The sequence below is a fragment of the Barbus barbus genome (genome assembly GCF_936440315.1).
Source record: "Barbus barbus genome assembly, chromosome: 21".
Classification (NCBI taxonomy): Eukaryota; Metazoa; Chordata; class Actinopteri; order Cypriniformes; family Cyprinidae; genus Barbus; species Barbus barbus.
The window spans coordinates 27,652,710-27,680,307 of record NC_136749.1 but is presented as its reverse complement, the minus strand read 5'-3'; the positions used below and the strand labels follow the sequence as shown (position 1 = coordinate 27,680,307).

The following is a 27,598-nucleotide window of genomic DNA, read 5'->3' as shown; positions in this document are numbered from 1 at the left end:
TCATTTTCAAAAATTAAACTACACTAAAAGTCCTTAAAGCTTTCTTTTGTTGACAATAGCTGGTTTATAAGCGCTTCTTATTAAATTTGGTAGGACAGTTGACAGTTGGATTAGTTATGTAAATTGCCATTGAGATATTTTACAGCACAAATCCCAAAAAATAAGTAAAATATGAAATAAAATACTGAAACACCACTTCACACCATTCACTTGTTGTATTTGTGTTTCCATCCAAATAGAAACCAACGTATAATCCAGAGCGCATAAACTCTTAATTATACTGCAGATAGGGAATATTAGGTCACAATGATCTGCCATGTGTCTTATATATTCAAAAAGAATATTCTAGAAAAGAGAGGTTAGAGCAATGCAAATAAATACAATCGAGGAAGCAGCAAGGTATTATGGACTCTATATACAAGAAATAAAGGACAGTCTATTGCTTAAATGTGATTCCTCTAGTCTCATCTACAAACCAGATCTCTCAAGTTAACATTCAACTTAACTAATTAAAACCACTGAATCTAGCAGCGTTTCTCTAGTGCTCATGAATCAATCCAGACCAGTGAGGCGCTATGGTTGTTATTTTCAATGAATATTATCACCACAATTTCACAGATGCCTAATCAGACAGATTTATGACAAAAAGTGTCATTTGACATTGATTCGATCATGTAAAAAATGTCAAATTAAATCCACTTCTTACAGATCAAAGCAATAGCAAAATTAAATTGGAGCAAATTGCGAAGCCAAATGGAAAATTACTGAACTATTCAGAATAACATCATACGTACATAACAAATCCTAAAACAGTCCAGTGCGTCGCAGCATGAACACCTAAATCTTTTAAAGCCAATGCAAATGCAAAGTAGTTCTTCATTTTCTCTCTCATTTCCCCGTTGAAGGTCTTTTATAAACCTTCATGCAAGTTTTGGTTGCTCAAAGAGATCTAAATACTGGCCCTGATCTTTAAAGCAATGCAAAAAGAAGCAAGATTTGTTTCAAAACTAAATTAAACGGTCAAAATGGAAGCAAAACAAAACAACAAGCTATTTGATCAACTAAGAAAAGTAGTTATGATTACGCACTCTTTCCCATTATGGGCATCTTGGTAAAAGTCTTCTTTATAAAAGAAAAAAAATCCTAGTATATAAATTTTTTTTTACACTGAAGTAAACATAGTTCCTGGATTCAGGAGGCACGGAAAACAAGGTGTCTGTACGGCAGGCCACTTCCTGTGCCTTCCCAGAGTCCTCTTCACCTGGAGTCCGAGTCACTGGTGTCAGATGAGGAGGAGGAGGAGGACGAAGAGGAGGAGCCTGAGCTGGAGCTGCTGGCGCTGAGACGTGACGCCATGGCATGAGGCTCCGCGCCACTGGGCTTCTCCACTGGAAGATAAAAACAAAACCGGTTTTCACTCGTCAAGGAAACTGGTTCTGTGGGTGTAACTCAGCAGGGCTTAACAACAGCGAGTTTCGCTGTTGACTTGGTTGGGTCGGTTGTCCAGATAAGACAACAATGAAAAATATTTTTGAATACTGGAAGTAGGTTTTGTATTTTTAAAATAGACAAGAAAAAGACTACAACAAATAGCTTTCATAAAGGTTCTTACTGGATAAACATTATCATTTTATATAAATCCCTACAGGATGTATACATTATAAAATCAGTCTGCACCTTTAAGAGTAATTAAATATTACTTCAATATTCAATATTATACTGGAGCATTTGTAGGGCTAAATTATTTGGGAAAAAACTAAATTTAACTGCAAATTTACTAATAATAATAAAAAAAAAAAACTTTATTATTTAAAATGTGATTTGCAAAAGAACAGGTATATGACTATAATAATAACTATTATTATTGTTGTTGTTGTTGTTGTTGTTGTTATAGCAAATAACGTATAAAACTGGTTTAAAAATAAATAATTAAACCAAATAAATATTACTAAATTATAATAATAATAACAAATACTTTTATTATTTTCTATAATTTTGTAGTTTCTTATTTTTAATACAATTAAAATATTATTTCAAATAATGTATTTAATAATAATAAATAATTATTATTTTCTACTACTTATTTTTAATATAATTAAAATATTCATTGTTTTCAAATAATTTACCTAATATTAATAATAATAACAATTTATAATATAGCATTACAATACTAATATTTATAGCCGTCTTCATTTTTTCATTTTCAAATGTTAAACCATTAATCTTTTTTATTTAGTTGTAAAAAAATCACAATTTTCCTTTTCTAGTAGTTCCTGAGCATAAGATCTCATCCTGTGTGTACTGGTTTCACCTGTGCTTGCTCTGTTGTTGTCTGCTTGTTCAACATCAGCTCTATACACAGAATAAATCGATCCCATAAAGGCAACACTGGCCTGAACCTCGATTACACTAGCCTCGGGCCATCAGACCGGTCTTATTGTTGAGTCCTGAACACAAAGACATAATAGAGCAAACTGAAGAGTGCTTCAGAAGCTGCTATCAGCCCTACCTTTGGGTTTCTGGGGTTTCTTGGCAGAGTTCAGCTGTCCGCTCACATCCTGTAACCTCCTCTCCAGTTCCATCTGCTTCTCCAGAGCCAGCTCCTCTCGGCTCTTCCCACCTCCTCCCTTCTTCACCGCTGCACACAGGACGGATCTAGATTACACTTGAGGCATCGCACAACAAATAATTCTAGCTAAAACACGCATTATAACTAGTGGTCAACCAGTATTGATTTTTTTGTTGTTGTTGTTGATGGTCGATGCCATATTTTACAGAGCAGAGTGGCCATTGACCACTACAAACTTTTTCGATATATAAAAATTTCAACATTTAAATATAAATGACTAAAACTGTAAAACAAAGTTAGAACATTTAAAACATAAAAATGTTGTGTAAAACTATAAAAGATTAAAATATAGCATTTCTGTTTTGATGATTATGAGAAAATATATCACATAACTTACTAAAAGGATATATAAATGGAAAACTTATAAAAATTAACACCACACAATAAGACCAGAAACATTTATCTAAGTGTTTAATTTAAGAATAAATAATATGGGGGAAAATGTATCTTGTTTAAAAAAAATACATATAAATAAAAAAAATTTAATAAAATATAAATAAAATGACCACTATGAAAAAATGAGATATTGACTAGATGTGTAGATATTGTCTAGCTTTCATAGGAAGCAAGCATTAAATCTCTGCTCACCGTACGGACTGCGGGGCTTCTTGCGCAGGCAGGTCATAACATATCGCTCCAGCTCACGCAGCGTGGACGGCTTCAGCGTTTCAAAATCGATTTCGATCTCCTCGGGGTTGGTGTCGCGCAGCGAAGGCTCCCGTGACTGGATGATGTGCACCACGCGGCCCAGTTTCTCCCCGGGCAGCTTGTTGATGTCCAGGCTGAGCTGCCGCTTGTCGTCGTAACTCATGGGAAGACCGTCCTCTTCCTCCTCAGAGTCATAGTGCGGTAAGGAGACGGCAGCGGCCGCTGCGAAACGAGATGAGGATGATTTCTTTGTGTTCCTGCCAGAGTAAATCAAATAAAAGAGACTTGTAACACTGAACAGAGGGAGGGTGAAGCTACTGGTTAAAGGAACAGTTCACCCAAAAATGAAAATTCTGTCATTAATTACTCATCCTCATGTCGTTCCAAACTTATAAGACCTCCGTTCATCTTCGGAACACAAATTAAGATATTTTTGATGAATTCTGAGAGCTCTCTGACCCTCCCATTGTCACGAATCTGGTCCATGCTCTTCCGGACAATCACCACCAGATGTCACTCACTCACCACATTGACTCTCACACCACACTTCTCTGGACTGCAATACCCACAATCCATTGCACTGACGACACGCAGCTGATTACACTGATCACACAGCTGAATTCACTGATCACCCCATCACACACACTATTTAACCTGGGACTTGCTCTAGCTCAGGGCCGAGTATTGTTAGCCAGTCTACCTTACAAAGCGTTTCCCTGTTTTCATAGTCAGTTTTCCTGTGTCTTGATTCCTGCCCGTGTTCCTGGATTATTCTCTCTGCCTTGCCCTGTCTGGATACTGTACGCTGATCGTTGACCCACGCTGCCCTTCGGATTGTTCTGTGTCTTGCCTCTGCCATACCAGTCTGCTGTTATTTGACCCTGCCTGTCTTGACCATGTTTACTAATAAAGCCTTGCGAATGGATCCGCACGTCTCACGTCTCGTCAACCCCGTAACAGAATACTCGGCCACACAAGGATCCAGCGGCTTTTCAAGAGAACATTGGCCAGGTATGGACTCTGCACGGCTGTTATTAACCCTCAAACAGGGCTCGCGACCACTCGAGGATTATATTCAGGAGTATTTAGACCTTGCCTATTTTTCTGATCTGCCGGACTACGCACTCATAGACTTTTTCTGTGAGGGCATTAATCAGCCGCTCAAGACTCAGTTAATCCGCGAGGGTCCCCGTTCATCTCTCAGTCAATTTATGGACTATGCCTTGCTGTGTGTGGGCTCTCCGTTCACTGTGGGTGTCGCGGAGGAATGCAACACCGCACTCACTCACAAAATGGCGGCAACAACAACACCCCTTCACGTCATGCCTGCCAAGCCAGAGTCTGCTCACGTCATGGCTGCCAAGCCAGAGACTGCTCACGTCATGGCTGCCAAGCCAGAGACTGCTCACGTCATGGCTGCCAAGCCAGAGTCTGCTCACGTCATGGCTGCCAAGCCAGAGTCTGCTCACGTCATGGCTGCCAAGCCAGAGTCTGCTCACGTCTCGGCTGCCAAGCCAGAGTCTGCTCACGTCTCCGCTGTCAAGCCAGAGTCTGCTCACGTCTCCGCTGTCAAGCCAGAGTCTGCTCACGTCTCCGCTGTCAAGCCAGAGTCTGCTCACGTCTCCGCTGTCAAGCCAGAGTCTGCCCACGTCTCCGCTGTCAAGCCAGAGTCTGCCCACGTCTCCGCTGTCAAGCCAGAGTCTGCCCACGTCTCCGCTGTCAAGCCAGAGTCTGCCCACGTCTCCGCTGTCAAGCCAGAGTCTGCCCACGTCTCCGCTGTCAAGCCAGAGTCTGCCCACGTCTCCGCTGTCAAGCCAGAGTCTGCCCACGTCTCCGCTGTCAAGCCAGAGTCACACCACGTCTCCGCTGTCAAGCCAGAGTCACACCACGTCTCAGTGCTCCAGCCAGAGTCTGTCACACCCAAGGATTCAAGGTCAGTCCTTCGATTTCTGATATCCAGTATGATGGACCCACAACTGATGTCGGTGCGAGTAGCTGGCATTCCCAGGGCCTCAACCCTGTCTGTTACAGAGACTGTTCCCCTGACCTCAGTACTTCCCGTTATGGCGGTTGCCATTTTGAGTGTGTGGGCTGCACACTGTGCTCCTGAGGCCTCTCCTGTCCACGAGTCTGCTCCAGTGCCTCCAGAGGTGGCGGCTTCCGCTGCAGAACCTCCCGAAGTGGTGACACCCGTCCCTGAACTCGCTGTTTGCCCTGTCACGGCCATGGAGACCGTTCCTGAACTCACGGTCTGCCTTGTCACGGCCACGGAGGCCGTTCCTGACCTCATGGTCTGCCCTGTCACGGCCATGGAGGCCGTTCCTGAACTTACGGTCTGCCCTGTCACGGCCACGGAGGCCGTTCTTGAACTCACTGTCTGCCCCGTCACGGCCATGGAGGCCGTTCCTGAACTCACTGTCTACCCTGTCACGGCCATGGAGGCCGTCCCTGAACTCACTGTCTGTCCTGTCACGGCCAAAGAGGCCGTCTGTGAGCTCGCGCCCTGTCCTGTCACGGCTAAAGAGGCCGTCTGTGAGCTCACGCCCTGTCCTGTCACGGCTAAAGAGGCCGTCTGTGAGCTCTCGCCCTGTCCTGTCACGGCTAAAGAGGCCGTCCGTGAGCTCTCGCCCTGTCCTGCCACAGCCATAGAGACCGTCCATGAACTCTCGACCTGCTCGGTCACGGCTCCTGTGACCATGAAGACTCTCCCAGTGTTGTCTGTCTCTGCTCTTCCTGTGTTGTCTGTCTCTGTTTCCCCCAGATCTCAGACTCTGCCATGGTTTCCTGCCCAGTCTGCTTCCTGGCTAGGGTCTTCTGCCCGGGTCTGGTGGTCGTCTGCCCCGCCATGGTGGTCTTCTGCTCGGGTCTGGTGGTCATCTGCTCCGCCGTGGTGGTCTTCTGCTCGGGTCTGGTGGTCATCTGCTCCGCCGTGGTGGTCTTCTGCTCGGGTCTGGTGGTCGTCTGCTCCGCCGTGGGGGTCTTCTGCTCGGGTCTGGTGGTCGTCTGCTCCGCCGTGGTGGTCTTCTACTCCGGTCTGGTGGTCATCTACTCCGCCCTGGTGGGCTCCTGGTCCGTCTGCTCCGCCCTGGTGGGCTCTTGCTCTGTCCTGGTCTCCGGTTCCGCCGGGGTGTCCTGTTCTGCCTCAGTCCCCGGTCTTCCCACTTCCTCACAGACCTGGCCCTCCGTCCCTCCCCCTGTTCCGCCTCCGCTCCACCGCCCTCCTGGATTATTTGGAAGCGTCTGGAAGCCGCTCCTTGGGGGGGGGCTATGTCACGAATCTGGTCCATGCTCTTCCGGACAATCACCACCAGATGTCACTCACTCACCACATTGACTCTCACACCACACTTCTCTGGACTGCAATACCCACAATCCATTGCACTGACGACACGCAGCTGATTACACTGATCACACAGCTGAATTCACTGATCACCCCATCACACACACTATTTAACCTGGGACTTGCTCTAGCTCAGGGCCGAGTATTGTTAGCCAGTCTACCTTACAAAGCGTTTCCCTGTTTTCATAGTCAGTTTTCCTGTGTCTTGATTCCTGCCCGTGTTCCTGGATTATTCTCTCTGCCTTGCCCTGTCTGGATACTGTATGCTGATCGTTGACCCACGCTGCCCTTCGGATTGTTCTGTGTCTTGCCTCTGCCATACCAGTCTGCTGTTATTTGACCCTGCCTGTCTTGACCATGTTTACTAATAAAGCCTTGCGAATGGATCCGCACGTCTCACGTCTCGTCAACCCCGTAACACCCATAGACAGCGATGTAATCAACACGATCAAGGTCCAGAAATGTAGCAAGGAGATCGGTAAAATAATCCATGTGACGTCAGGGGTTCTACTGTAATTTTACAAAGCTACGAAAATACTTTTTGCATGCAAAGAAAACAAAAATAACAACTTTATTAAAAAATTTGTCTCTTCCGCATCACCCTAGCGCCATTTTGGAGAGCATCCACTGAACGTAAACAGCGTATGCTGTTCTGTGTCAGCTGCGACACACGGTCACATAGATTATTTTACCGATCTATATTTCTGGACCTTGATCGTGTTGATTACATTGCTCTCTATGGGAGGGTCAGAGACAGGGTGGGGTATCATTTGAATTTGAATCAATTCGATTCTGCTTATGATCTCTTTTTTCAAACTCTTTTTTAATTGCTGCTGAAAACTATGAACAAAAATCAACAGGCTACATAAAACTGGACTCATTTAAGAGCTGCATGCAAACTAGAGATGCATGATTCTGTATAATGTTTTTTTTTTTTTTTAGATTCTGAAGAAAAAAAATTAGACAACTAAACAAAATCACATGTAATTTACGACTTAATGATTCAATGACTCACTCGAGATTTACTTGTTTCATTACTGGATGAATCAGCGTTTTAGAAAAAAAAAAAAATCTCTTGTATGATTCAAAAAAATAATAATTTTAACAGCCCCTTTTCACCAGCTTTACTGGCGTAACAATGTAATGTAATCAATAAGTATTCATTTGAAGGGTCAAATTACTTTCAAAAGCTGATTTACTCTTATTTTAATCGCTACCGTACACATTTAGTTTATATCCAGACTATAAACTTTTATCCCAGTACTCCTGTGATTTGAATGTGTGTAACACAGAAATAATGAGACTGTGTGGTTGAAAAGACTGCGAGGCTGTTTCATTCATGACAGATGGCAGCTGCTCTCTTTGGGTCAGCAGCAGCGCGAGCGCAAATTGAAATGTTAAAATCACACTAACTGGTGTGATCGTACGCTGCACGGACCAACATTGTGATCGCACACATCAAAGGTTGAGCAATGAAACAGACGAATCATTGTAATTTAGGAATAGAAAAGCGTTGGTGTTTGAATCATGTTCGCGAAATTTGAATTTTACAACAAGTATCCGATTGTGGAATTGGAATCGATTTTCGATTCCCAACCCTAGTCAGAGAGCTCTCCGAATGCATCAAAAATATCTTAATTTGTGTTCCGAAGATGAGCAAAGGTCTTACGTGTTTGGAACAGCATGAGGGTGAGTAATTAATGACAGATTTTGGGGTGAACTATCCCTTTAAAGTGAAGATATGTTGCAAATATTTTAGTTACCAGTTTAGATCTTAACTAAATGCTACTATGGTACTTCCACATGTCAGGTTGTGCTGAATCAGTCTGCTGAATTAATCCAAAAACAATCCAACAAAATAACTGGTTGTTTATAACAATTAGCTAAAATATTTTTTGTTGCAATAAATGGTACTTTAAAAATTATAAAATAAAAAATTAAATATGTAGACAATGATAAATGTCTTAAAGTTGAATGTATTTTTATTAAATTATGATTTATAATTCATTAAAATAACGTAATCATAAAAAATTCATTAAGAATTTTTATTTTTAATTCAGTTTTAGTCTGTCATTTTGTTATATGCTTTTGTCATTTTTTAAACTCTCTCTCTTTTGTTTCAGTTTTAATAATTTTAGTACTCAGTTAGTTGACAAGGCAACATTTCAGGTTTTTTTTCATCTAATATGTATTTTTGTATTGTATTTCAGATTTATTTAAATTAGCAAAAAATTATTTTTAGTTAAATAACACTAGCTTGGACAAACTCTTTAGGGCGGAATAATTAAATTCCCATCTATATCAGCTACTCCACTCCCAATAAGAACAAGTGAAGTGAAAAATACGAACTTGTTCTTGCTGCTTTTCTTTGCAGGGCCTTTCTTGCTCTGTGTGGATGACAGTGAAGCACGGCTGGATTTGCTTTTAGGCAGTTTGGCAGGTTTGTCCCGCTCATCACTCATCAAACTTCGACTTCCTCTGCGTTTCTCAGGCTTCTTTTTCTTCTTCTTGTCTTTCTTTTTCTCTCGTTTCCTTTTGGGTTTGACAATCGGGCCGGAGGAGAGGGCTGCCAGCTGCTCATGTACCGCTCTGAGCTAAAACACAGGCATATACTACATGTTAAAAGATTAAAGCTACTATCACGTTATGACAACTATTTCTTTAGATTAACATGCAAGTTATTATAAGGATGTGCGAATGGATGAATCGTGCACAGTAAGACTAGAGAGATTGATCAAAGTAAAAGGGTCTTTGATTTCCTGTTGTTCATGTGCATATATGAAGTAGAGCGTAACAGGAAGGTCTGTGTACCTGAGTACACACCTGGTCCTGCAGTTGGGCCAGGCGTTGAGCTCTCTCCTCCTCGCTGTCAGAGCTCGGGCTGCTGTCGCTGCTCAGCTCGCTGTCACTGCTCGGCTCGCTCTCCGACGAGGAGGAAGAGGAGGATGAAGAGGAGGAAGAAGAGGATGAAGAGGAGGAGTGGTGCAGTCCCAGCATGCCCATGTTCCGGCCTAATGGCATGGGAGACAAATCCTCCTCCTCTGAAACCTCATCAGGCATCTTTGCGAAGCGGAACTCAAACACATCCTGTGGAAAGAGAAAGGGAAGAATATTAAAATATTACATCTGTAGAAGGACAATGCTATCAAAAAATATCTTACAAAATCTTACAAAAATAAACAACTTTTTTAGGAAATGTAAAATATTTCTATCATAATAATAAAAATATATTTATCTAATTACTTTATTTAAAATTATTTGACTAGGCTAATCTCATTATTTTTTCTAATCGAAAAAGTTTTAAATTTTTTGAAATTACAAAGATAAATAAATGAAAATATATTAAAATGAGCAATAACAACAACAAATACTAACTGATATTATCTAGATTCTTAAAATAAAACATTTTTAATTATTTTAAATAAATTGTGTGTGTGTATATATATATATATATAAATAAATAAATAAATAAATAAATAAAACACTCAGTTTGACTATCAAATAAAAAAATAAGAAAAAATATATTTCAAATATTTAAATGAATAATAACAATAAAAAAATAATAATAATAATTAAAAATGACTAACATTATCTAAATAAAAAATAATTTTTTTATTATTTTAAACTATTTAAAATAATTTTTAAATCCCTCTCAGTTTGAATAGACTGATTAGAAGCAAATAATATCAAGCTTCATTTTCCCCAATCAAATAAGAAAAATGTCATATTTAACACACTAAATCAGTAATACTAATGCTACTAATAATATACATTTAATAAATAAATATTATTATTATTAATATACAAATCATTCTAGTTATCAGCTAAAACAATTACTACATAGGTTGAATGTCAAGAAACCTCTCTCTAACATGTCCAGGTTAAATTCTCTTAACATTTTACACAAAAACAGAAGCCTATTTTAAGATCAATTTGGATTTTGCATTTAAGCATAATTAGCCATCTCTACATCGGCGTATCGTCATATAAAACAGCAGAGGCATTCCATGTACCTGTAGTTTTCGTGCCATGGCGACCACGTCATGATCAGGTGGGTTGTACTTGTAGCAGTTGGAGAACATGAGTCTGACATCGGCGCTGAACTGCTGGGCGTCTCTGTACTCGCGCTCATCCATCTTCCTCTGAGGAACACAAAACACAGGCGCAGCATTACATCACCCCAGATTACTTTAATGCTACCTGGGACTTTTCCAGAGCCAAAAACCTGCAGCGGAACCATGTACACATGACCATCCAAACAGCACCAGCACTGTGTGTGTAGCTCATGCAAGTCACCTTGATGGTGCTGAGGTCCATGGGCTGTTTGATTATGTCGTGGTAGTCGTGCAGGCCCAGTGTTGACGCGTCCACGGGTTTGTAGAAGGGCCAGGCGTATGCTGCATGTTTTTTGGACAGCATTTCTTTAAGGACGCCGCTGCAGTAGCGAAGCTGCTTGCTTAGTTTCCCCCGCCGTGAGGGCTGATGGGGCCGCACGGAGTCGGGCAGGTCCTTACGGGGAGGTTTGATTGGACGACGGGACAGCGGTCGCCCCAAGACGGGTTGGAGGTGGGTGGGCTCATTCACGCCCATGCTGGGTGAACAGTCCACGGGCATTGAGGAGAGCGAGTGATGCATCTCTCCGGCCGATCCGTGACCTTTCCCCATGCCTCCCATCCGAGCAGCCACGGGGAAGCCGAGTGTGGTGGGAGTGGTGGTGTCGGCTTTACGCTTCACACCCTTCTTCTGCAGAGAGAACAGAGACACGAGGCTTTCAGTTAGTGTTAGTTATAACTACCTCCTCAACTGAGCCTACCAGCAGCTGAAAATGTTTTAAAGCACTGGAAGGAGGCAACATTTTTAGTGAATAATTAAATTTCAGTCTGCTCCTCAGACATTTACACCACAACGCTTCAGAAGACTTGGAATAGAGCGCACAAGTAGCATGGACTAAGTATAGTATACTCTGCAAGTACACTAAATACTGATCATATGAATATATAAAACGGTAATTGGTTTATTATAACTAGTTAATTAAATAATACATAGCGTTATTATTATATATATATACACAATACATATTAATTCAGAAAATGTTATGTTTTTGAAGGAAGTCTCATATGCTCAAAGAGGCTGCATTTATTTGATAAAAAATACTGTGAAATATTATTACAATTTAAAATTACTTTTCTATTTGAATGTTTTTTTACTCTGTTTTTATACATTAAAGCAAATTACAAGCAATGAACTAAACATTCCTTGACAGCAGCAGTGACTCAAAGGAAAAATAAATAAATACATAAATAAGAGGAGTAGAAAGAAAACACATACAACCTTGTCAAATAATACAACAGGGAATAAATCAAGGTTCCCTACTGATCAGTTCACTTTCAATGCGTCCAGATACATAGTAACAGGTGTCCACCTTTGTATAAAAATGTCCAGTTTCAGTTGGAGTCGAGCAGTCATATATTCCATTCTATAAATAGATTTTTCTATCCACTGGGCACTTTTGGAGGCATGTGGCTTCATCCAGTTAATTGTTATGGTTTTTCTTGCACGTATATGCAGTATATATCTCTGCTTTTTAATACATAAATCCTGGGGTATCCCTTCAAGCAAGAAAAACAGGGGAATAAAATGCAAGTCTATAAGCAGAATTTTACTAATCTCACCCTTTACCCCTCCCCAAAATGTGGATATTTTCAGACATTCACAAAATGTGTGTGTGATATATAATATAATATAATATAATATAATATAATGGATTAACAAGTAACTTCAGACGAGCCGGTTGATGATGATGCTCAGTATCAGGCTCAGCCATGTAAAACATCACATAGTGATGCTCTGAAGCGGGTGTGTATTTACCTTTGCGGTGGGTTGTGTGGGTGGCGGTGTCATCAGCGGTGGAGGAGGGCCGCTGTTGCTCAGCAGGGTCTGTGGAGGGGTGGAAAACCGGGAATCTGGCGTGTCGGGTGAGGAAGGAGAGTACGCTGACTGAGACACGGCAGGCACCTGGTGAGCTGACGTAACACTTCCTCCTCCTGATGGAAATAAAGCATACATTTTGCAAAAGTGACAAACTGGTTCTGATCGATGTACATGTCAGTTAAGTGAGATCTTCCTGTCTGAACAGGCAGTTTTTGGCCAGAATTAGCTACAAACACTACAGACTGTGCAACTCGCCTCTGCCTCTATGTCCTTTGATGGTTTTTGCTCCTCTGCCTTTAGGGGTAGGAGGGGGCAACTCGATCTCTTCCTGGGGCATCTGGGCAACCTTCTGTAAGAAGACCTTCTCCAGAGACTGTGCCATCAGCACAATGTCATCTGTAGGCTGAAAGACAATTCACATTACACACTTCTGTAGAAAACTTCAACAGCGCCATCAGTTGCTGGACCAATGATGATATGTAAATGTGCAATCCCATTCAAACGTTCGGGTTTGGGAGTTTTGGAAATTCTTATGCTCACCAAGGCTGCATTTATTTAATCAAAATACAGTAAAATTGTAAAAAAAAATTATAATTTAAAAAGGGTTTTCAATCTGAATATATTTTAAAATGTCATTTATTCCTGTGATGCAAAGCTGTATTTTCAGCATCATTACTCCAGTCTTCAGTGTCACATGATCCTGCAGAAATCAGTCTAATATGCTGATTTGCTGCTCAACAAAACAGTTGTGCCGTTTCATATTTTTGTGGAACTTGACACATTTTTTTAATTATTCTATGGTGAACAGTAAATTAAAAAAAACAGCATTTATTATTTATTTAATATTTGGTAGCATTATAAATGTTTTTACTGTCACTTTTGATCAATTGAATGCATCCTTGCTGAATAAAAATAATAAGTTCTTATTAAAAAACTCAAACTTTCAAACCTTAGTGTAGGTGGATGTATGCATGCATGGTTCTGACATCTGTTTAAACTTCGTATGTGTTCTTCAAATAAGCGCTAAATGACGCATGTTCTTCATATGTCACCTATAACCATTTGACTCGCTCACATTTCATTTTAGCACTTAACACAGCAATTATATGAAATGACTGTTTCTGCTCTAACCTTTAGGAAATGCCTAACGAGCACTGTGGGATGTTTCCATGGCAACACACACCTTATTGTAGATGTAACAGTTGGTGAACATGGTATTAAAGTCCTGCAAGCATTCGCTGGCACTGCGGTAGTAGTTATTCTCCAGTCGTTTCTTGATTGAGCCCATGTCCATCGGCTGTTTGATGATCTTATGGTAGTCCTTAAAGCAAAACAGGAAATAGTGTCATTGTAGATCATATTATCTGAGCATAAGAATATAATAGGCAAGGTCAAAGTTTGTAGACATGCTGTCAGATTACTGCTAATATGAGATGCTCTGTCACAAGACAACAACATGCTGAAGATTTGTAATTGGACAGTCTTTGTGAATTAATGCAATACCAAAGAAAAGAAAAAAAGCAAAGGTTGAAAGTTGTGAAGGTTGTTTACAGTTGTGAATTTAACAATTTACTCTTGGAGTCATATTGAGATCCCAATATCACTGCAATTGAACCATATAGGGCCTTAAAAATAAACAATACCAAAAGAAAAGTTTTTGAAGACCCAATGTCTAACAGGGTACTAAGATATCTTTAATTATTCTTGAGTTACTGGCATGCAAAGTTTGGAAAAGGAAACTTGGAAAGTGCTTTTTTGTCACCATTGGCATATAATGCAACCAAGATTGCTGAAGTCAACAGGTTTTACTAATAGACATCTTTCTCTACGCAAAAATAACAAGGTTGCTGCCATCTTTCTAAAGTCATTTTTACCCCCCTGTAATTTTGACCCTCCTCTACAAAATAGTGGATTATTCAGTAAATATACATCTATGACATCAGAAAAAATAAACAAAATCAAAAAATTGTATAAGTTTCTGAAATTTGGTTGATTTGACACATACTGACCCTTAGCATTTTAATGTGAATTATTCAATTTAATTCATTTTGTCAGCACTTTTCATGACACACATGATTGCAAAGCAGCTTAACAGAAAAATAATGTTTCTACATTAGAATTAGGAGCAATTTATCAGTGGTGACTATATTAAAGTGATGTCCATGTGATAAAAATGTACAGTTATTCTCGGAAAGTAAATGTTCACTCACAGGTAAATTGAGTCGGACTGCATCCACAGGTTCATGGAAAGGCCATGCGAAATGATGCCGCCACAACGCTTTCACCAAGACCTTGTGGAGGAACTGCAGCTGATTGGTGGTGCGTCCCTGCCGGCTGGGGTCTGTCACCGGGGGCTGCTGGGGTGGAGGAGGTCCGGGTGGAGGCACGTGGGGCAGAGATGGGCTCTCGAAGCCCTCATAAAGCAGTGAGGGTTTCCGAATACGCTTGCCCGAACTCTGCTCCATCCCACCCATGACAGACAGCCCTACTCCCACAGAGCTGCTGCAGAAATCACCAACAAAACACAAAAGATGCAGCATTTAGTGTTGAGTTTGGAGGATAAGGAGAAATACATCAAAATTCAATCATGCAATATATAATAAGTATTATTGCATATTGAACATTGCATTATTTTGTGCCTGAACAAGCCACATACACATACATTAGATACATAAAACATACATAATCCACAACCAGACAGACATATCAGTCGATCAATAACCAAATATCTGGCCATTGTAATGGCATAAACCAGTAGTGATAAACTTCTCTCATGTCAGTTTCAAAAACTACTACTGCCTTATTAATAGATAATACACTTTTTACATTAAAAATAATAATTATTATTATTATTATAAATAAATATAAATATATATATATATATATATATATATTTTTTTTTTTTTTTTTTTTTTTTATAATAATAATAAATATATATATTTTTTTTTTTTATTTTTTTTTTTATAATAATAATAAATATATATATTTTTTTTTTTTTCAGGGAGTGGTGGGCAGGCTTAGATATGGTGTAAAATATAATATTTTATTTTTTTACACACCAACATTGAACTGAATTTGTTTAATCAGAAATAAAGCAAGCATTCTTTTTTATTATTATAATTTATAACAACTGTTTTCTTTATTAAAATAAAATTTTATACAAATATTAATAAAAAAAAAAATTACTGATCACAAACCTTTGATTATAGATGCAACTGATTATATACACACAGATATACAATAGATGTGTAGGAAATAAATATTTATGTGTTTTCATTTGTGTAAAAATATACAAATTTTTAACAACGGTTTCCTTTAAATGCAACAACAAGAGTTTTCTGACATAAATGTATTCAAATGTATAGGCCTAGGTAATACTGCACCATATCACAATAATTAATATATAAAAACCTTATGCAACTCCATAGCATTCAATGTTGAACACTTATTCATCCAATATCACATCATTCTCCTTATTTCAACAAATCGTTTACAAGGAATAATAACACATGCACTGGATTAGTCAATTTAGAAAATAAGTACTAACACATTCATTCAATAGACAACTCATCCCATGAGGAAAACTGTGCATTAGCAGCAAGACGAAATCATCAGTGCATAGTAAATGACATAAACATCATTCAGTCTGTCTCTATTCGCTGTTTGTAAACAAGTGTCCAGTGCATTCATGCCCAATCAGCACAGGACAGCAGCCACATGAATCATCCACCCCTCCCTATCCTTGCACACACATGTAATAACACAGCTCAGATCGCTCATTCACACTGCTCTTATGCAAATGAACTGCATGCACAAGCACAATCAGACAGACACTGAGATGGAGCACTTACCACAATTAGCACAATTAGCACAGTTACTACTATAAAGCCATGATTTATTAATACGAGATGACACTGCAACAGTGTAAATATCAAATTAACATAGCTGCATGCCTGTTTGTATCAATAACTAAAGTAGATATCGTATTTTGACAGGAACTGTGGTTACCATGGTGAGTATGTGTGTGTTTAAAAGCTGAAGATGGCGGAGGGAAATGATGCAGTACAGACCCACAACACAGTGATGCTCGCTGCATGCTGTTCTTTAAAGAGCTGGAACTCATTTAAAAAGATGCAAGGCAGTTTTAACGTAAGCTACATTCCCATTTAAGGAGGAAAATGAACGCTTCCTTCCCTTTTGCTCCTTTTTCCCTTATCCTTTGTGATTAAATAGCCACATAGGATTAGTTTGTAGGCTCCGAAGGCACGCGGATAATACCTGTCAAGAGAGGGGTTGATGACCGCCTCCATTCGGATGGGTCGGGGTTGTTTTGCGGTGCGGAATCCTGCGTTTTCGCCCCCGTTTTATTGTTATTCGACTCCTTACGCTTGAGCTACCCCCGCGCCGTCCAACGAGCAAATGGCGCCTTTCAATTTCCGCTCCAGGGTTTTTATATAAGAACGCCACTGACCAATCAGAATTCGTCCCGCCTCCGAAGCTGGTTTCTTATTGGTTTAAAGTCAAGTCCTTCCGCAGCGCTAGAACCGCCCATGTGCAGTGTTGCTTTGAGGGAGTTTATTATATATGACTCACGGTTACCATCTAGTGAGGATTTTATTTATTTTTTTTAATTAGAAAATCTACAGAATAATTTATTTAGCATGTTAATTAAGCTTCTGACTGAACGCATGGTGAAATTACTTCATATATTTCTTTATTATATTTTAGATATAAAAATAGTCCAAGTTTCATATTCACAAGCAAATATTTACCGTCATAACCCTTCATTTCATAATGATCTCAAAAGTTTTTTCAACTTTCTGTCAAATACTGTTTTCTGATTCACCTATTAATCTTTTATTTTGTGTGGATGTGAATGAGCAGGTGTTATTCTAGCACTATAGGAGGTTTTTCAATTATCAATGGTCCTAAAATGTCATCTATGGACATTCTTTAAAAAAAGTTAACTGGTTGCACTTTCTTATTATTTTCATTAATAGATCATTATCAAATATTACTGGGCAAACACATAACACATAATCAACATCTGTCAAGCAATAATGTTTTAAAATGCCAAATTAATGGAAGCTGCAGAGCACTATGTTTATTTACATGAACATATCATCCACAGAAAAACACAAATACCATAACAAAAAAAAAAAAGGCATGGTTGAAGTACTTTGCTGGGAAGGTGTATTACAAGTGATTTACTAACCTCTGCCTAACAGTATATGGGAGTATATGGGTCTCAGGAAATATGTCAAGAACATATTTTATCCAGAAAAAAGAAAGAAAAGCATGCATAAAAATATTCTTTTCTTCTTCTTTCTATATTCTACTTGAACTTGCACTAAATTGCACTTGCATGTTGTTGCTCTTTTGTTGGTTTTGATTGCTTCTGTTGTCCTAATTTGTAAGTCGCTTTGGATAAAAGCATCTGCTAAATGACTAAATGTAAATAAAAAGGCAAATAAAGCAAAAATATTTAAAGAAACTAATCCTAATTTGAATTTTAATCCTACTTTTAAATCAAGTAAACAAATGTAAAAAAATTAGTTTAGTGCAACTAAAAATACACCTGTGAACTTTAATGTGATGCATTACATAATACATGGGAAATACAATAAATGTCCAATGGATACTCTTGTAAACACTATGAAAAATAATATGTGAGTAAGTAGTTACTTTTTGTGCATGTTATGCATTTTAAGGCTTTGAATTATACAGGGCTCAAAAGTAAACCACATTATAGTAATGTGAGTTGGGGAAATATAAAAAATAAAATAGGTTCCTTTAAAATAGGTTAAAAAAATACTATAAGCAAAAAAATAATTTAAAATGAAAATATTTTCTTTTGATGTATTAGGAAACCAGGACATATTTTAGTGAGATTCACAGATATCTTTTCTTGCATTTTTCGTGATATTTACACCTAATTTAAAAACACTAGTAGCATTTACATAAATGAAAAGCTGAGAAATATGTGCTAATGGAGAAAAAATGCAAAGATTTGTAATATGATTTGTGCTGGCTCAGATTAAATGTAGAGCAGCTGGTCTAAATCATTGGCCGGAGTTTGTAACGTCTTCAGTGTTGCGATGGATGGAAGTATTCTGTTGTTTCACGAACTCTGCGTAGAATCCATGTTTGGCCAGCAGTTCTTCATGGTTCCCTTCCTCGGCCACTTCCCCTTCTCGGAGGAAGATGATGTGATCGGCTTTTTCCACGCCGCTCAGTCTGTGAGAGATGAGCAGCACCGTACAGTTCTTCAGCTCCTTCGTCAGAGCGCTGTACACCTGAGAAGAAGTGGACGAGATCAGGGCAAGTCACACTCAAGGAGCCACTAATCAAAGACAAAGCATCTTGATATTTTAGGTGATGTTTGTTATAAATAAATAATTACTAATTTGCTTTTAAATGCCTTACAAATGTTTTTTTTCAGAGGAGCCATCATTTCAACCAAGCAGCCTTTTTTTTCAAAATAGATTTAAAATTGTGTAGCTGTAAAAAACTAAAACTTCAAAAAGACTTCTAAATGAACACAGAAAAATAAAAAATATCTATTTACCCACATATATTTTACAAAATGTGCTTTTAATATGATGCTAATTACTAAATTACTAAACAGAGTTTTGAATTGATTCTTTAAGGCAGTTTGAACTGATTCACAAGATACGAATTAAGCTTATTACTACTGAACTTAAAATCAGATGCAAATCACAAACATTTGTTAATAGTGATATGCTCATTAGTTAACTTAATGGCCAAATTTAAAAGCGATTTGTCATGAAAATGATTCCAATAAAAGGTAATTGCAATATTCATAATGCAGTTTAATGCAAAGTTATCGCAGATGTACCGTGAATATTCAATACATCACCCAGCCCTAATATATATATATATATGGGCTTTTCCAAATCGTTTCAATCAGGTGTTTTCATGGTGGCAATAAGCGTGCCTCTTACCCTGTGTTCACTCTCGGTGTCCAGGGAACTAGTAGCATCATCAAGCACTAGAATCTGCGGTTTCTGAATCAGAGCTCTGGCGATGGCGATACGCTGCTTCTGACCTCCGGACACCTGACTGCCCTTCTCTCCAGCATCTGACAAACACAAAACAACACGTGTTACTTTCTCAAACAACTTTTAAACTTTAAATGCTCTCCAAGGATCTTCTGCAGTGAATGGGTGCCGTCAGAATGAGAGTCGAAACAGCTGATAAAAACATCCACAAGTAACCCACACCACTCCAGTGCATCAATTAATGCCTTGTAAAGAGAAAAACTCTTTGTAAAAAAAAAAAAAAGAAAAAAGAAATATGCAGAGATAAAACATAGTTTACGAGTAAAAACTGTCCAAAACAGTTCTAAACAAATATGTTGGAGGAATTTGTTGTGAGAGGACAACAGAAAATTGACAGGAGATTTTGACCAGAAGCAACAGTTTACCAATAAAAATTCAGACGGCACCCATTCACAGCAGAGGATCCACTGGTGAGCAAGTGATGTAATGCTAAATTTCTCCAATTCTGCTCAGATGAAGAAGCAAACTGATCTACATCTTGGATGGCCTGAGGGTGAATACATTTTCCACAAATTTTTCATTTTTGGGTGGACTGTTACTTTAAGACTCACCTGTGTCATATCCTTTAGGTAAATTAGCAATGAAGTCATCTGCATTGGCCAGCTTGGCAGCAGCACGCATTTCTTCATCCGAGGCATTTTCTTTGCCATATTTGATGTTTTCCCGCACTGACCGAGCAAACAGAACTGGCTCCTGTGACACCACAGTAATCTGAAGAGGGTGGAGAACAAAGAATTCAGACAAAAAAAAAAGCCACTTTTATTTATTTATATAGATGCATCTATTAGTACACTCTCAGAAAAAAGAAATCCTGGCTAGGATTTCTATATTGCCTAAATTATCTAGGATTTGGCTTTGTTTGCGTGTGCAGACCGATCGGTGTATGACATCGGTTCCTTATGTTTTTGAACGCTCTCGAGGTACTTTGAATCAAAGCAATATAGAAATCCTGGCCAGGACGCGTCCGGGAAAAATGGCACGTATGGTCACCCTATCTGAGAGTGTATATTGAAAAGAATAGGATTACCTTCTCATGTAGATATTGGTCCTTGTACTCCAGTAGTGGCTTCTGGTCCAATAAAATCTCCCCGTTTTGAGGCTGGTAAAATCTCTCCAGCAAACTCACAATAGTGCTTTTTCCAGAACCCGATGGACCCACCAGAGCTGTCATCTGGCCTGGCTTCAGCTCAAGAGAAATGTTCTAGAAAGACCAGCAAAAAAATATTTAAATATAAATATATAAAATATAATGTTTATAACTGTATAAATATTTTACAATATATATATATTTCTTTTTGCCATTACAGTACGAAGAATGAGAATTTTTCATTGCAATAAAGCTATGAAAATATTTTCATGTCTTTCATTGTCATTTCAACGCAAAACAGCAAAACATGATTTCTTATTTCTTTTTTTTATTTTGTGAAATATAATAGGACATTTGTACTGAGATTTTCAATGCATACCTTTAGCACATTTGTGCCTGCATAAGCAAATGTGATATTTTTGAATTGCACATGTCCTTTCAGGCTTTGAGGAGTGAGGGATCCATCTGGAGGAATATCAGGCTTTCGGTCCACATACTCAAAGATTTTCTCAGAAGCACCAACCGCTTTCTTTACATGCGGCCAGTATGACATCAGTACCTGTGACAGAAGAAGCATTAGTTTAAAGTCACAAAAGCAAACTAAAAGTGGTGTTTTCCCATGCAAAAGTCACCACAACAATGCTAGGGTGTTGTAGGAGTATGCAGAGCATTCCTAAAGTTTAATACTAAGTGTTAAGGGTTTAAACAGTGATACTTGTTTAGCATGATGCCTGTGGTCAAACAGACAGCATCTGAAGTCTTACCTCCACAGCTGATGTGAACTGAAGCTCATACAGCACAAAGGACACCAGATCACCACTACTGACATCACTTCCTGTCACAAGCCGCCCTCCATAGTACAGTATACTGACTTTCAAAGCCAGACTGGACATCTGAAAATTGCACATTTGATTTCAAACATTGACTTCAAGATGCATTAAAAATATAGAGTAAATATTCATGCAAACTGCTTTAATATACAAAGTAGTTTTCTAAAGCAGAGGTACCCAATGTTTTTAATACAAAGTCCAAAAACTTGATTGATCAAACTTGATTGAGGGCTGTTGGGTCAAATGTACATGTTGCATTATATCCAACTATATTATAATTAAAATGTATTACATTTTGAATCATTTTAAATAATTCAACAAAAATTAAAAAATTAATTTTTGGAATTGTTTTCAATAAAATTCACTATAATGCAAAAATAAAACCAAGTTCAAACAAATATATACATTATGAATGAAGATATGCTTCAATGGCATATTTTATGACTATTTTTTCCTTCCTGTTGTGATATGGCATGGCCAAATCATAGGTTGTCAGTACACCAATAAAACACTTACACTATTGGTCCAAGTTGAGGCTGCATATGCTGCGGCTTCCACTTTATTCAGGGCATATGTGTCCTCTAAGCACTTCCTGTACCTCTCGGTTTCTCCATCCTCATTTGCAAAGCTCCTCACTGTCTTCATGGAAGAAAAGGTTTCCGTGGCAACATCATTGGCCTTGGCGAGAGATCCTTGCACTTGTACAGAAAGTTTCTATGGGAAAAACATTATCACACATAAACACAAATTTCACTTGATGGACTAAAGAAAACCACCAGCAAATTTGAAGGTATCATTAGAAACATCTGCACACCCAACATTACGAAAAAGCTGCTTCATTTTATTTCAGTCACATAATCAAAAATAACCTATTTTTAATGCACATTCTTTGTCTTTTTGTGCATGATTTATTCCATAGATGTCTTAAGGCAAGACACTAAAATCTATCTAAAAAAAATATTTAAAAAAATAAAAATCCATCTACACACTGAGTACTATGTACTGAAATGTTTATTTTCTATGCACTTTCAATGTTCATTGCACTAGTGTTTATACATCTTAATGTATAGCTTATTCATATCCATTTGTAATTATGTTCATAGTTTTTGCTCATAGTGTACATACATTTACTGCATAATCCATCTGTATAGTATGTTCATATCACCCATCTGTATATCATACTGATAGTATTTAAAATTTGTAAATGATGTCCATAGTACTGCCTTATCTGTATATTTCTGTACATATGTAACATATTGTAGGCACTGTATATCCTGTACCTCTGCTTACTGCACTTCTGGTTAGATGCTAACTGCATTTCGTTGCCTTGTACCTTACATGTGCAATGACAATAAAGTCGAATCTAATCTAATCTAATCTACAGACAAAACCATTGTTTTTCATGCACTGCTCAATTTTGAGATTTGGGCTATTTTGCTTCCATGACATGTCTTCTCTCAGACTAGTGGAAAGAAAACATTCAAAACAAATACCTCTTTTATTACATTTTCTCTATTTTGTCTGTCAATTTTAATTACATATCTTTAAAGTAAAATTTTCTGAAAATGAAAAAAAAAACTTTCCTCACATACATAAATCAGTTTCAGCCACTTAAACTCTACAGTTTTATTAATTTTTATTAATTCTCCATATTCTGAAGGTTTTTACTGTGGATTTTTTACGCAAAATGAAATAAGAATTTTGAACCTGCCTTATTCAATGTTGATATTTTTGTTCTTAAAATGTATGTAAATTATGGCATATTTAATGCCCCTTCTGCAGATCTAAACATAACATTTCAGAAAACTTCTAATACAAAGAATAATTGCCTTATACTGTTGTAGTAGTGAGTGGGGCGGGGCCGAGAGCCGTGGGAGCGGAACGAGGCCGGTGGAGTGAATGATAATGAGCTACACCTGCGCCACTCACCGGTCTCGAGTCGCACGAGGAGCTCCGGAAGGATAAAAGGAGGAGGGACGACAGTGGAAGACGAGAGAGGACCAGGCCTGGATTTTATTTTGTGTTTTGTGTGCGGCAGTCGTCCGTGAGGGGCTGCCGCTTTACTTTTGTGTTTGTTTATTTTGATTATTAAATTCTTAAATGTTTGCCTCCTTCTTCCCGAGTTTCGGCACCAATGTAACAACGTTCGTAGGTCGGGAAGAAGGAGGCGGGAACCAGCAAACATTCACGAATTTAATAATCAAAATAAACAAACACAAAAGTAAAGCGGCAGCCCCTCACGGACGACTGCCGCACACAAAACACAAAATAAAATCCAGGCCTGGTCCTCTCTTGTCTTCCACTGTCGTCCCTCCTCCTTTTATCCTTCCGGAGCTCCTCCGTGGGACTCGAGACCGGTGAGTGGCGCAGGTGTAGCTCATTATCATTCACTCCACCGGCCTCGTTCCGCTCCCACGGCTCTCGGCCCCGCCCCACTCACTACTACAACTGTGATTAATCAACTGAGGTAATATGACAACTTTGATGTTTTTTGACACACTTCAGATGTTGACTACTGTATATTAATCTTACCTGGTAAAACTGGCCGGAAAATTCTGGGATGATCCAGATGATGGGGAGGCCGAGTGCGGTGAAGATGGACAGCCTGGTGGAGAGCAGCAGCATGGAGCCGAACAGGAAGATGACACGCATGAAGTACCACATGAGCAGACTCAACTTCTCACTCAGAGACTCACTCATGGTGTTGGTGTCGGTGGTGATGCGAGACACAATGTCCCCTGAACAGAAAACCGTGACAGCATGCATTAAAACAATCAGGATAGCAGCAGTTATATGATAAAAGACACCAGTGTTCAAAAACCAGCACTAATGGAATATGTGTGCAGTTTTACCTGTGGAAGCTTTATCAAAGAACGTAATATCCTGCTTCAGCACAGACTGGAAGACGAGTCCTTGGATGGATGTGTGTATCCGGCTCATGGTGATGTTGTAGATGAGGTCACACACAAACTCACACACAGCGCTGCAGAAAACAGGTGGAAATCCTGAGATGTGCATTTATCTTTAATGCATTTGAGAAGCCGTTTACGGTTACAGTATAAACTGTAATATTGTGAAATACTATTACAATTTAAAAGGAATGTTTTCTGCTTGAATATATTTTAAAATGTAATTTATTCCTGTGATGCAAAGCTGAATTTTCAGCATCATTACTCCAGTGTCACATGATCCTTCAGAAATCATTCTAATATGCTCATTTGCAGCTCAAGAAACATTTCTTATTATCATAAATGCTGTAGACAGCTTATTATGTTTGTGCAAACCGTGATACATTTTCAGGATTCTTTTATGAATAGACAGTTCAAAAGAAAATGTTTATTTGAAACTTTCTAACTATAACATTATATGTAATATTCTAAATGTCTTTACTGTCACTTTTGATCAACTTAATGTGTCTTTGCTTTGCAGTGTCTTACCGACCTAAACTTTTGAACAGTGGTGTAAGAAAGATTGTCTTTCTTGGTCTTACCTCATAATGGTCATCAGTGTCATGACAGTGATAGCGTGGTTAAAGGCCTCGGGTTCATCTTCATTCATGATCCAGTCTGTCATTTTACCAGTGTAATGAGGAATCGCCATTTCACCTGCAGAACAATATGCATGCAAATTTGCATTTCAACATTCATGCCAATATCTTCTAATTTGCTTACAGACAAAAGATACAAGATTTATGATCAGTCGCCCATATTATTCTGCAATCAAAACATTAAAATGTCTCATCTCTGCAGAGAAGAATCAATATGTTCAGCGGAAAAGTTTACTGTGTTTGCAAACTTGGCATGATTTTGTGAACTGAACAATTATGAGAGCAAACTTGACCAAAGTGAAACTAAAAGTAACATTAGATCACATTTAACTTTCTTTCATTTGTCAGACTATAGTTTTAAATTACACTGTAGGCTAGATTTCAAGGTAATTATTTACAGATCATAAAGCCATAACAGACATGTCATGTGAAATTATTTTTTTAATGGCCAGTAAGAGAACTCTAATATATATATATATATATATAAATCCCACTTTGAGTCCTAAAATTAAATAGAAGTTAATTTACATGTATGACAAAACACATTTTTTACCTAATGAAGAAATAACCACAAAGAAGAAGACTACTGCGAAACGTTCACTGAAAGGCTTCATGTATCCCAGCAGCCTTTGCAGTGAAGCTTTTCCCTTCTGCTCTGTTTTCTGCTTTTTGGCTGTCGGGAGGAGATTGGGAACATAACGTTTCCACAGCAACAGAGACAAAGCCAACACCACATAGCCCTGCAGGAGCTGAAACATAATAGGACTTTAATACAAAATACCACCGTATCTGCACACCTGACATTTATAATACTCTTCCAGGTGTCTGTAAACACATCTTACCCCTTGACAGGTGTGCCAGCCCCACACCAGCTCCACTGTAGACCTGTCACAAGCACAGAGGAAAGAAATATACACTGGATAGAGAAGACCATGAACTACAGCCATCTGGACCCCCTCGAATCCTCTCATCCACGCCGGGCTGCCAGGGTAGGTGAAGGAGATGAAGAGGAGGAGACATGTTCGGAGCAGTCCACCGGCCCACAGCAGGATGAAGGTGTTATTGATGAAGGACGGGGAGAGCTGGATGGCACCAATGAACATCACGGCACACACATCTACACACACTGCCAACACGGCGAACAGAGGAACGGCCATCTTCTCCTTCATCTCCAGCACTGGCAATGAGAAAACAACATATCTGAGTAAAATCACAGAACAAACACATTTGCAATTGCAAACAACCAGAATAGTATGTGCAAAAAAACTGCTTTTATGATACCACAGCATGTCATTATCATGTTCAAAGTAAAACAATGGTATTTTTAGTAATTCACTTTCACTTTCACTCTAAACAAAATATGTTCATTTACGTTCAATGCGTTTTTGCGTACTTAATCCATTTTATATCAACGTTGTGAATAATTCTTGACTGTACAAAATTATTAAAGTATTGTGTGAGTTTAAAGAGTTCCCAGCACTGCATGTTGACAACAGAAAGAAGGAAGCAATACGTACCTTGTTAGTAGATACTACTGAAAATCTGCTTTAATATGTTTTCAGTGCCGACGTCACATTTATTTAATACATTATAGTTTAAAAACAGTAAATAAAGAAGATAAATAAGAGTGCTGCTCGTGTAACCTACACAAGGTTAAAATCTGAAACCGAAAGTAAGAACAGCAAGGAAAATCCCATCTGAGCATAACTCATGAATATTAATTACGTAATCTGACGGTAGCAGCGCAGTCCATTCTCATTGGTTGGCAGGCAGACGTTGGTAGGCAACTAACCAATCAAGGAGGGTTGATATATTTCATATTAATAATGTTGAACTTCTGTAAAAATGTCGCGTTTTTATGTCGATTTCTGCGGTTTTATGTAAAAAGGCGTATTTTACAGATCGCTGTTTTGTTAAAGACCTCGCGTCATGAGTCCAGCGTTTTAAGACGCCGTCTTGAGTTAATAGTTCAGCATTTATGAACCAGTCTGTTGTCTTCACTTACGTTGCGCAGCGCGTTGCGTGAACGTCCCAACGTCAGAATAACGTAATTAATATTCATAAATATTTAGTGTAACAAAACCCACAATAACTGCAACAAATAATGCACAGTAAATTTGCTTTTTTAGAATTGATTCCCTGAATTTATATAAGTAGGCTATTTATTTTGTTACACTGAATAAAAAAATATATAAATACACTATCAGACCATTCTGGTCAGTTTTGTGGCAAGCTAAGACCAACCACCTTTGCCTAGTTTAGGGTATTAAATAATAATAAAAATAATTACAATACTTCTTTCTGTCTCTCTGTGTCTTGCTTGCATAACTGCAGAAATTACAAAAATAAATGATTTTCTATTTAAAAGTATAATTTCAATATGCTGCTCAAGAAACATTTCTTGCTATTATCAATGAAAGCAGTTGTGCTGCTTAATATTTCAGCAGAAAACATTTTTTAATAATACTTTGACGACTAGAAAGTTCAGAAGAAAAGCATTTATT

The 27,598-nt window shown here is 38.5% G+C and overlaps 2 protein-coding genes across 5 annotated transcripts; both read right to left on the bottom strand.

Moving 5' to 3' along the window:
* Positions 1-198: 198 nt before the first annotated feature.
* LOC306887498 (bromodomain-containing protein 2-like) lies at positions 199-16,976 on the bottom strand. Of its 4 annotated transcripts, none has more exons than XM_079445258.1 (12): positions 16,827-16,976; positions 14,759-15,050; positions 13,732-13,869; positions 12,804-12,951; positions 12,486-12,661; positions 10,914-11,360; positions 10,631-10,759; positions 9,429-9,704; positions 8,967-9,211; positions 3,218-3,534; positions 2,510-2,638; positions 199-1,388 (listed from the first exon to the last, which is right to left on the bottom strand). In XM_079445258.1, the coding sequence occupies exons 1-12, from the start codon at positions 16,856-16,858 to the stop codon at positions 1,258-1,260; spliced, it is 2,460 nt and encodes an 819-aa protein (XP_079301384.1). In that variant the 5' UTR covers positions 16,859-16,976; the 3' UTR covers positions 199-1,257. The 4 variants fall into 4 exon arrangements, with proteins under 4 accessions (XP_079301384.1, XP_079301386.1, XP_079301385.1 ...); XM_079445260.1 differs by having other exon boundaries at positions 9,441-9,704; XM_079445259.1 differs by having other exon boundaries at positions 14,759-15,047; positions 16,827-16,975.
* A 265-nt stretch (positions 16,977-17,241) lies between these two features.
* Positions 17,242-26,821, bottom strand: LOC306887499 (antigen peptide transporter 1-like). The gene is made up of 13 exons (XM_079445262.1): positions 26,612-26,821; positions 25,937-26,271; positions 25,648-25,843; positions 25,038-25,152; positions 24,400-24,530; positions 24,080-24,285; positions 22,064-22,261; positions 21,482-21,610; positions 21,097-21,276; positions 20,658-20,831; positions 20,182-20,341; positions 19,514-19,650; positions 17,242-18,844 (listed from the first exon to the last, which is right to left on the bottom strand). The coding sequence occupies exons 2-13, from the start codon at positions 26,261-26,263 to the stop codon at positions 18,611-18,613; spliced, it is 2,187 nt and encodes a 728-aa protein (XP_079301388.1). The 5' UTR covers positions 26,264-26,271; positions 26,612-26,821; the 3' UTR covers positions 17,242-18,610.
* Between the last annotated feature and the right edge of the window lie 777 nt (positions 26,822-27,598).

What these genes read in the sequence shown, in the direction of transcription:
- LOC306887498 (XM_079445258.1), bottom strand. Translation starts at nt 16,858, where the DNA reads ATGGAGGCGGTCATCAACCCCTCTCTTGACAG. An exon ending in CCACACAACCCACCGCAAAG is followed by an intron (nt 11,361 to 12,485) that starts GTAAATACACAC and finishes TTCTCTCTGCAG; the next exon opens with AAGAAGGGTGTGAAGCGTAA. An exon ending in GAAACCCCAGAAACCCAAAG is followed by an intron (nt 1,389 to 2,509) that starts GTAGGGCTGATA and finishes TTTATCTTCCAG; the next exon opens with TGGAGAAGCCCAGTGGCGCG.
- LOC306887499 (XM_079445262.1), bottom strand. Translation starts at nt 26,263, where the DNA reads ATGAAGGAGAAGATGGCCGTTCCTCTGTTCGCCGTGTTGGCAGTGTGT. An exon ending in ACACTGATGACCATTATGAG is followed by an intron (nt 24,531 to 25,037) that starts GTAAGACCAAGA and finishes TGTTTTCTGCAG; the next exon opens with CGCTGTGTGTGAGTTTGTGT. An exon ending in ACCAATATCTACATGAGAAG is followed by an intron (nt 20,342 to 20,657) that starts GTAATCCTATTC and finishes CACCCTCTTCAG; the next exon opens with ATTACTGTGGTGTCACAGGA.